Below are 10,709 nucleotides of genomic sequence, written 5' to 3'. Positions count from 1 at the left end.
GCAGGCGCGCACGAGGGGGCCAAAGCACTAGCAGGAAAAATTTTGCATCTCGAAATTTACTGATCGGACATTTACAAGGATGCCATGGAAACCACAAGACAATGCAATGAATGCCAAACATTTGTGCCAACACAAAACCTCCCGACAGCCCCATTAACCAACATTTCTAGCCCATGGTCATTCCACAAATGGGGAATATACATCGTGGGGCCCTTTCCCAAAGCACCGAGAAAAGTCAAATTCCTGGTCGTAGTTGTAAATTATTTCACGAAATGGATAGAAGCAAAACCAATGGCATCAATAAACAGTCGTAGCATGATCAAGTTTATGTGGAAAACATCCTCACACGCTTCGACACTCCTTGTTCACGAGTACGATAACAGTCTGCAGTTCGTTGAAAACCCATTCAGAAAGTGGTGCGAGGAACATCACATACAACAACGATTTACCTATGTAGCTCATCCACAAGCCAATGGACAAACAAAGGTATCCAATAGAACATTAGTGGATGGTATCAGGAAACAACTCAAAAAAAGGAATGACAATTGGATAGACGAGGTCCCCACTGTGTTATGGTCATACAGAACCACTCCTCGCACCGGAACACAAGAAACACCATTCAGTCTAGCATACGACACAGAAGCAGTTCTACCACAAGAACTAATACTAGGCACACTGCGTACACTTTCTTTTGACGAAACATAGAACACTGAAGATTTTCGCATCAACCTCGACTTGATAGAAGAAAGGCGTGACACGGCAGCCCTCCGCTAAGCAGCATAGTGTCAAGTTGGCGACCTGATACTAAGGAAGAATGAAGCCAGCCCAGGAGAACCAGAAGGCAAGCTAGTACCAACCTGGGAAGGCCCCTACAAAGTCCTGGAAGCACACATGAAGGGGTCATACATCCTGGAAACGATGGAAGGAAGACCGATCCCAAAAACATGGAATATCCCGAACTTGAGACGTTTGAACTACTGAAAAACGAACACAAAAACTTGTCTTACAAAGACAGGGGCACGCATCCCCTCATTTATTTCCTATGTCTTTTTTCAGTCAAAAGCATGTAACAAATGATGGGCTGATCACCTCCTCCTTTTTTATATGCATTCAATACAAAGTATTTATTTTTAAAGTGCACAGTTATAAAAAGCTCGTGTGATGATAAAACGAAAAACGAATCCAAAGCCCCTGGATTTGACCTGCCATGATTCTAGAGGTCAATGCCTCGACCTTATATTCTTAACGGTATACAGTTCCAAATCCCCTGGCTTTGATATGCCATGAGTCCAGAGGCCAATGCCTCGACCTTATATTCTAAACGGAAAACGGTTCCAAAGCCCCTGGCTTTGACCTGCCATGAGTCTAACGCCTCGACCTTATATTCTAAACGGCAAACGGTTCCAAAGCCCTTAGCTTTGACCTGCCATGAGTCTAGAGGCCAACGCCTCGACCTTATATTCTAAATGGCAAACGGTTCCAAAGTCCCTGTCTTTGACCTGCCATGAGTCTAGAGGCCAATGCCTCGACCTTATATTCTAAACGAAAAACGGTTCCAAAGCACCAGGCTTTAACCTGCCATGAGTCTAGAGGCCAAATGCCTGAGCCTTATATTCTAAACGGCAAACGATTCTAAATCCCCTAACCTTGACATGTCCATATTCTAAATGGCTAAAAGTCTTGACCTTATAGTCTACACAACACACGATTCTAGGACCTTTGGTTTCGAGATACTTGGAGGATGGGAGCCAATGCAATGACTCCCCTTTTTTATTTTTTGGCTTAATAACTTATCAAGGGGTTGTCTAAAAAGACACTCCATTTTACCATATAGACACCCTAATTTAATTTTGAAATATTTTTATTGGTTGAAATTGCATTGTTTTCCGAAAAAGTTGATTATAAGTAGTTAACTATAGGTGAACTTTTTAAAAAGTAGTCAATAGGGTGTCCAATGGGTGTCTTATTAGCAACACCCCTTATCAAATGGTTTCAAGCTACTTGGAGTGCTATCCCATGCTACAAAGTAAATTCGTCCATGATTGACACTTCATCATTCTATTACTTTTAACCTCTAATTAAATGCCACATCTAATGGTTGACCTCTTTCAATAACTTTTTCTTTAAATTTAACTAATCTATCATTGTCTATTTAAAATGTTTTATATAAACACTTCATTTAATTTGTCGTTTTTAAAAACACATCATATTTTAATACAAACTTTTCTAATAAATATTATCGTTATAAATTTATATTTCACAAATAAAATGTCATTAAATATTTAATAAATTAATTAACTAGTAAATAAATAAATAACTTAAAAAAACTAAAGTATAATTAAGGGAAAGTAAAATATATTAGAAGATAAGAGGGTTAATTATAGGGTTGAACATGGTATGATACCAATTTATTTTTACTGAAATCCTGTACCGTACCAACTATAGTTGATATAATTTTTTTGCTACCAGTATCGTAACAGATATATTTGGTATCAACTTGTTTGGCTACCAATAAGTTTGCTTGGTACAAATTTATAACGATATATTAGCAACTTTGTTTTAATTTTCAAATGTAAAGGTTAAAGACTAGCAACGACATGGGACAATTTTCTTAGCTACTAATTTATAAATTAGTAATGTAACTTTTATAGTTACTATATAATTTTATTAACTTATTAGTTTTTTGATTTAATGAAGTAATAATTAATAACTATTGACTAGGCCTATTGTCTAACATCATGTTTTTAAAATTAATATAGTTCAACCCTATAATTTACAATTTATCGAATATGTACCGTATTTACAATTTAATATCATTACTATACCAAGTTTATCGAATATGTACCGTACTACAAACCAAGTATGTTGTCTACCAAGTATATTGATAACCAACTTTGTGGTACATATTTGACAATCTTAATTAATTATACAAATGATTAAACTATATTGACCACTCAATATATAGTAAGTGGTCAATAATAAAAATATGAAAAAAACTATGTACTCCAATGACAATAAATGCTCAATATAAATAAGTAAATAAAAAAAACTAAAAAAAAAAAAAAATTTCCGATGCTCTAATAATAAACAAGACAAAATAGCTGTCAAAAAATATCTTTCCATGATTTTCACAATGCAAGCATTGTGAAATTACTTTATGTCCGATAAACAATAATTTCGCAATATATGCCTCCTATCATGCAATGGTCTTGTGAAATAAATTATCATTTTTAGCTACTTTTCCAATTGGTGGTCATTTTGTTAAATCTATACGCATTAGTTGACTATTTATTTGGCTTTCTCAATGAATATCATTGACCAAGGAATCAAAATTAACAAATCTCCCTATATCTAATAAAAGAAACAACACTCCAAGAATAACATATTAAAATTCCATTTAATCCGACTAAACAAAAAGCTTATTCACAATTTGTTCTTAAATTTGTTCTTAAAAGTTAATGGCCCAATTGGTTATTTAAGATTAACACAAATATATTTACTATTAAAGAAAAAGATTAATCAAACTGAAATATAAAAGATGTGCTACAAAAAGACCCACTCCACATTAAACAATAACAAAAAGAGTTACAATGGCAGAAGAATAACAGGGCAAGGAATGAACTCAGCTAACAAGTTTGCATCTACATGCTTTGAATGGATGGCTTCCATACTCATAATAACCAAATCTAAATTCATATCATCTGCAATTTCACCTATAATTGCAGTAGGCTTGCTTCCTTCCCCAAGTCTCTCTAAAAGCTTGAATTCTTGGAATCCCCCTTTTTATTTAAAGAAAAAAAAATTCAAGATTTATTAATCAAAATCACAAATCAAAAGAACATGGTGTACTGTGTTTGGCATGCATTGGACTGAGACTGATATTGATGTCGATGGTACAAACATTGCAACTTTTTTTGTCCCTCCCCAAAAAGGTGTAATAGGGACTTGTTCTCGATATCTCATATGTGAAAAAGACGTAAACGCCCTTCTCACCCTCATCATCCAAAATAGCCTTAAAAAGCTTGTCCAGTTTTGTGTAACAACCGCACTGCGTTTGTTACAATTAAGTGGAGTGGACAAGCTTTTTAGGGCTATTTCAGATGATGAGGATGAGAAGGGCGTTTACGTCTTTTTCACATACGAGAGATCGAGAACGAGTCCCTATCTCACCTTTTTAGGGGGGACAAAAAAAGTTGCAATGTTTGTACTGTCGACATCAATGTCAGTCTCAGTCCAATGCATGCCAAACACAGTACACAGAAAGAAAGCAGGCCTACCTTCAGACAAATGCCAACGGATGCTTGAAAGTTGAGTGTCATGCTCAGGTAATGATTCTTTCAGCTTTTCGTCAATGACTACAAAACAGAAGTTTTATACAATTTCATTTTTGGCTTCATAGAGGTTTTTATGAATGAATTTGTGTTTATTCAATTAAATTTATAAAAAGTAAAAGAGAGTCATACCCACAACAGTTATGTCAGCACCATATTTCTTGGCCAAAGCAGCTGTAGTTGCTGCAGCCTATTAAGAGTCATGAATGAATCAGAAGAAAAAGATTAAAGATTTTATTCTCATTTATTTAATAATACTAATAAGGGTGGAAGCAATAACCTGTCTAGTTCCTTCAGAGAGATAAGGATTCCTATCTGTTATTGGAAGAAGAAGGTGTTTGAATTCAGAAAAGGCCTCAGCAACTGAATTGGCCCCAGAAGCTTGTGGTTTGACTGCAACTGAGATAAGTATGATGGTTAGAACATGAGTAAAACAAAAGATTCTACTCAAAATCTATTTTTCATCCTGATAAAAGATATGCAAAGAGTGATGATCTGTAATGACCTATTTTCATTTGAAACTATTTAGGTCCATCTGTAATTGCTGTAGTGAAGAGAAACTAATGAATCCAAAAATCTATTTTCAAACTATTAATGTCATTGACTTTACTTCCATGATTGATGATCTTTTATCTCGTCAGTTAGTGAATAACATTTAGGGTTTTTGACCTATTCTTAAACAAATTCATGGATAGACGTCCAATTTCGATGGGAACAACGAAAAATAAGTTAAAGAGCAATAATCAAGGCTATCACCATAGCACATTTAATCAGTTCGAGATATAATTAGCTACTGGTTCTTGTCAACATGAACTGACATTTAAAGTAACAGTAGAGGAACAAATTCCATTAGATTTCTCAAAAATATTGATACGAAAAACATTATTGATCACAACTCAATCATATTCGTAAGAAAAATATACCTGTTCGACAATTTCTTAGGATATCCGGAAAACTCGAAAGCCTTCGTGATTCACGGTTGCGGGAATGAGATGAAAATAAGGAAGATGTCGATAATGATGATTTGGGAGAAATTGCAAAAGAAGAAGTTAGTATAGAATGTTTTGATGATGTTTCGATATGAACAAATGATGAATAGTTTGCGAACGCCATTATCGGACAAATCGTAACCCTAATAGTAACCCTTTTCGGTGAGTTTGAGCAGCAGAGTGTAGTAGAGTCTAGAAATTGGATAATGCAAGAAGAGATCGCTTTGGGTCTTTTGAGACTTTGACCACCTAAGAATTTTTTTTAAGAGAATATATTTAGTTTAAAAATTCAAGGAGAAATGTCTATTTATTCATTTTTTTAAACAGCCGGCAAAACAAAAAAATATACACCCCAATAATATAAACCTATTTTTTATCCAATTAAATGTCATAAGCATTGTCATATGTTTTTAGTTCCAGATACGTTTCTAGCCTTCAAAATCATCCAATAATGCACTAAACTAAAGACAATCTCATCTTTTGAGTGTTATTGTCCCCAAGCGATCACATTGAGCATCCCATTAAGGCATTTTTCCTCCAAACAAATCAAGTGATCCTCAGTGGGATCCATCCAATCCAAGCAAACGAATCTATACTATATGTATCAGACTTCAAGTTGCCTTTAAGGATATGATAGAACCCTTGCCATCAACATTCCAAACCTCAAAAGGGCTTTTAGTCAAGCGGTATTAGGTGGTGCCCTCAATTTTTAAGGTCGATGGTTCCGTCGTTAACGTATGTGGATTTATGTTTTAGTTTAGGAGTAGATTATATATTATATTTGCCGTTTAAAAAAAAACATTCCAAATCCACATGTCAATTTCATTCTTAAACTGAAATCATTTAATATTTTATTTAAAACATAAAATTTTCCTTTTGAAGAGAATATTCGAATCGATAACTTTTTCACCAAACTCCGAATCCAATTTAGAGATTTCAAGCCCAACATTTTTTATCGATCTTTTAGCCAAAAGCTTGCCGTAAATCAACTTAATACCATGTATAGATTAGATATAAGAACACCAATTGAGTCGTACCTGATTTTTAACCGCCACCACCATTTAGTAAGAAGCGTCAAGGCCACCCAAATAGTTTTCTTTTATATTCATCTCCTCCCCAAAAAGCATCATCTCAAACTATCTAACACATTAATTACTTTTTAGGTGGCTTAAAAAAGGAAAAGTAATAAAACGTGAGACTACAAAGAACTGAGTTAACAAGGGTAAGTCTACCTCCAAACGAGAGACTTTTAGCTTTCCCTTAGGATAATTTTGCCTTAAGTTTGTCATTATTGGATTCTAATTCTTAACAAGTTTCATATTAGCCCTAACTGAAAGGCCTAAATAACTGAAGGGAGGGAGGCGAACTCACATTTAAATATGCAAGCAAGTTTATCGATCTCCAAGCTATCAACATAAATCTTGTACACCTTGATTTTATGAGTCAACCCCAAAGCAAGAAAAAAAAACGAAGAAACCTATGAAGATTAATAAAATTAATTTCTGACCACTCGTCAATAAAGATCATATCGTTGATGTATGTAAGATGTGAAAAAGAGATACCATTCAATGGAAGAGATAAACCTCAAACATAATGAAGTTCACAAGCCCTTTTCCATATAGAGCTCCTCCATGGCAACGATAAAGAAAAAGGTCGATACCAGATCCTCTTGACTCACTTCTCTAATGTTTTCAAATTCCTTTATGGGTGAGCCGTTGACCAAAACCGAGGCCCTACTTGATGAAAGACAACCCCTAACCCATATTATTCATTTTCATCCAAACTCCATTTGTTCCACAATCAAGTTAAGAACTCCCAACTAAACAAGTTAAAAACCTTATCGAAGTCCACTTTGAAAATCAAACTTTTATTCTTACACTTTTTGGTCCAAGAAACAACTTCATTAAGTAAGAGCGGGTCATCCAAGATGTTTCTATCTTCCACATAAACAGTTTGCTCGGTGCTAATAATATTATCCAAGATTTCTTCAAAATGATTAGCAAGAATCTTCAAAAGAACCCATTATAAATATCCAATTCGTTCTTTTCGCCAACAAAACCCTTACCACTATCCTAATTAGAAAATATGGACTTGTTCGGTTTTAGTCAAAAACCGACTCATACTCATCCCTAACAAATTTTGATGTCAAGGTTAGTTTTTGTAAATAGTTACAACCTCAAGGACTTTTTATGGATAAGTTTAGGACGAATAGAGTCAGAGTTCGCCATTGTGGTTCTTCCATGGAAGAGAACAACAGTTACACCACTGATGGCGACGGCGGCTCAACGGAAACTCCGCCACCGCCAAAGGAAGGTATGACCACCGTATCTCATCACTATTTCGGAGATTCAAATGGCTCCGACGATGCCGTCTCTATCACAATCATCGAGGTTTTTCCCTCTTCACGAGTTTCCCTTCTCCCTTTTTCTGTAAATTGATAAACATTTCGATCTAGCTTGCCTTTCTCTAAGCACGAATACATAGAAAAAATCTCATTGTTTCGTAGCAAGCGAATAAGGTGTGAATTGCACAAAATCACCTACTAAAGGCCACGATCAAATGTACAGAGCATGAAAGAAGACTACGGCTTGTTCGTGTGGCCATGTAGTGTTATTCTAGCGGAGTACGTATGGCAACAAAGATCTCGATTTACTGGAATTCGCGTGATTGAGGTAATTTCGAAACTTAAACACACACAATTTACATCGTTTTAGCTTCTTTGTTTTAGATAAATCATGATTCATTCCGTGTTCTGTTTATGATTAATCGATTATCAATCCTTCAATCTCAACATAACGTTTATCTGCAGCTTGGAGCTGGAACATCACTTCCTGGCTTGATTGCTGCAAAAGTAGGTGCACATGTCATTCTTACTGATGACTCCAACAGACTAGAGGTATAAACAAGGCTTTTACAATGTACATTACTTGTAATTGTAATTACTCTGAATCTGTTTCTTACAAGCTTGTAATATTCAATTTGCAGGTTTTGGACAACATGAGAAGAGTCTGTGAGCTTAATAATGTCAAGTGTGAGGTAATAATTCATGTAGATAACAACTGTTAATAATCATCTTTATTTCCCCTTTCTGTGTGTATATACACTTCCATGGATTTTTTCTAGTCATTTGAAGCTTTGAACACATGATACATTCATATATTCACCTCAACTATGTCTTATAGGTAATGGGGCTTACATGGGGTGTATGGGATGAATCCATCTTCAGTTTGCAACCACAAGTAATCCTTGGAGCTGATGTGTTGTATGACTCAAGTGGTAGGATATAAGATACATCATATATGCATTATTATCATCCATTTTCTATGCTTATATATTACATAAGAAGTTTAAAGTTCCCATTTATAATGTTTTTGTGACATATTACAAAGCCTTTGACAATCTCTTTGCAACTGTGAAATTTCTTCTGGAGAATTCACCTGGATCAGTTTTTATTACAAGTTATCACAATAGAAGGTAATAATTGTTTTAAATTAGACAATTAAATACTCTTTACTCTTTCAAGTTTCACCCCTATGAGATTGTTTTTTTTTTTTTACTTATGCAGTGGGCATCACCTTATTGAGTTCTTGATGGTGAAATGGCAATTGAAATGTGTGAAGCTTCTGGATGGATTTTCGTTCCTTCCTTCTTGGAAGGCTTCTGGTTTAAGTGGCAACATTCAATTGGTTGAAATTCGAGTTTAGATTGTTAATCTATTAATCTTTCTGGTGTTTGTATCTTCTAGATTGTTTATTGTGCAAAGTTCCATACTACACACTTCTAGGTTAGCTAAAATGACATATCTGCATTGATTGGAAATTTGGAATCACATTCTTTACAATCCACGTTAATCTGAATTACAATCCATAAAAATTGCATTACGAGGTTGTTTGATATGCCTCTTATTGGGTCTGGTAAAACTGTAAGAGGCTGAGTTTGACTCGGTCAAATTCAGACTGTTTGATACCACATTAGAAGCCTGTGACTTGGTCTTGGCTCTTCTGATATGCCTCTTGCTTGATCAGATTCACTGGGTTTGATTCAGTCAGACATTGACTCAATCAGATCTGACTCAATCAACAACTATCAAACAACTCCTAAGTCATGTTGAGGCCTTATGTTGTAGATAGCTAATAAGACACTATAATATCATGGATATGGATATTTCGTGCTCCCATGAGTAAAAAATGTCCTTTAAATTTACATCATCAAAGTGAGTCTTATTAAGACATGATAGGAATAGAATCTATCCCATGAGTTTTTATAACGCCCTATATTTTTCATCACTTGGAAGTAGCAATTAACGTACAATTCAAGTGTTTGGATGGGATAAATAAAAAGTGTTTATTTACTTGAATAAACGGTTTTTGATAAGTTGTTTACTACTAATTTATTTAAAACTTATTATAGGTGAAAACCATTTTATCTTTTTACCTCTATTTTAACCATAAAAAATATATATATATCGCAAGAACATCGTTTTTAAATAATCTATGAGGATGTCCTTTTTGGTTATTTTACATTTATAAACAGAATTTACCAAACATTAAAATATAAGGTGATGTTTGTTTTTTTTGAGGTAAAATGTCTGCAGTCTGCGGACCATATCTTTAGACCTCTGCAGTAGAAGAGGTGGACCAAACATCTGCAGTCTGAAAAAAGAAGACTGTTTGTTTTTGTAACATTTGCAGGCTACTAAAATAAACTAAAATCTAAATAAATTGATTTTTTTAAACTACAAAGTGATTATTTAATATATTTATGACTTTGTTATAAAAAATTAACAAATCTAAATCAACTTTTATGTATTATTGCATAAAAAGTGAAAATAAAAATGGTACAAATTAACGTATATATTTGATAAAAAACAACAATTTTGGTCGCAAAGTTATGCCTAAACATTGTAATTAGGAATCAAAGAATTTGATATATAAATGAATGGAAATAAACTTCGATTTTTTCAATTAAATCAATTAAAAACGTGTCATAAATATTTTTTCTAAGAAATTGACGATGCTTTATTAAATAATGTTTTATAAACTTTGGCACAAAAAATATAAGAATATATTATTTTTTTTCATATTTATATAAACAATTTCAACGACTATTATTGTAATAAACTTTTATTTATAAATTTGTCAAAAATATCATGTTTGTGTCGTCGAACTTTTTTTTTTTTAAGTATTGTAATTTTTTTTTTCAAATTGTTTATCACTAATAAAGTTGGAATAAATATAAATTCAAAAAAACTAAAAAAAAATAAAGTATGTGTGTTTTTTTAGGCTAGAAAATGTCTGAAGATGTTAGAAGACTCGGGTCCACATCTGCGCCAAGAAGAGGGCGTGCAGACATTTTTAGGTCTGCAGTCTTCGAAAAAACAAACAATCTG

The 10,709-nt window shown here is 33.9% G+C and overlaps 2 protein-coding genes across 2 annotated transcripts; one reads left to right on the top strand and one right to left on the bottom strand.

Moving 5' to 3' along the window:
* Positions 1-3,495: 3,495 nt before the first annotated feature.
* LOC145166728 (cell wall integrity/stress response component) lies at positions 3,496-5,568 on the bottom strand. Its single transcript, XM_079085758.1, has 5 exons — positions 5,255-5,568; positions 4,612-4,730; positions 4,464-4,521; positions 4,278-4,355; positions 3,496-3,779 (listed from the first exon to the last, which is right to left on the bottom strand). The coding sequence occupies exons 1-5, from the start codon at positions 5,442-5,444 to the stop codon at positions 3,586-3,588; spliced, it is 639 nt and encodes a 212-aa protein (XP_078941884.1). The 5' UTR covers positions 5,445-5,568; the 3' UTR covers positions 3,496-3,585.
* A 1,982-nt stretch (positions 5,569-7,550) lies between these two features.
* LOC145162685 (Putative methyltransferase family protein) lies at positions 7,551-9,161 on the top strand. The gene is made up of 7 exons (XM_079081755.1): positions 7,551-7,710; positions 7,888-7,992; positions 8,130-8,216; positions 8,306-8,356; positions 8,503-8,596; positions 8,710-8,794; positions 8,886-9,161. The coding sequence occupies exons 1-7, from the start codon at positions 7,561-7,563 to the stop codon at positions 9,022-9,024; spliced, it is 711 nt and encodes a 236-aa protein (XP_078937881.1). The 5' UTR covers positions 7,551-7,560; the 3' UTR covers positions 9,025-9,161.
* The last annotated feature ends 1,548 nt before the right edge of the window (positions 9,162-10,709 follow it).

This window comes from Lactuca virosa, chromosome 3, assembly GCF_052849685.1.
Source record: "Lactuca virosa cultivar CGN04683 chromosome 3, Lactuca_virosa_CGN04683_v6, whole genome shotgun sequence".
Lineage (NCBI taxonomy): Eukaryota > Viridiplantae > Streptophyta > Magnoliopsida > Asterales > Asteraceae > Lactuca > Lactuca virosa.
The sequence above is the reverse complement of the archived record's forward strand: the minus strand, read 5'-3'. Positions and strand labels throughout refer to the sequence as shown.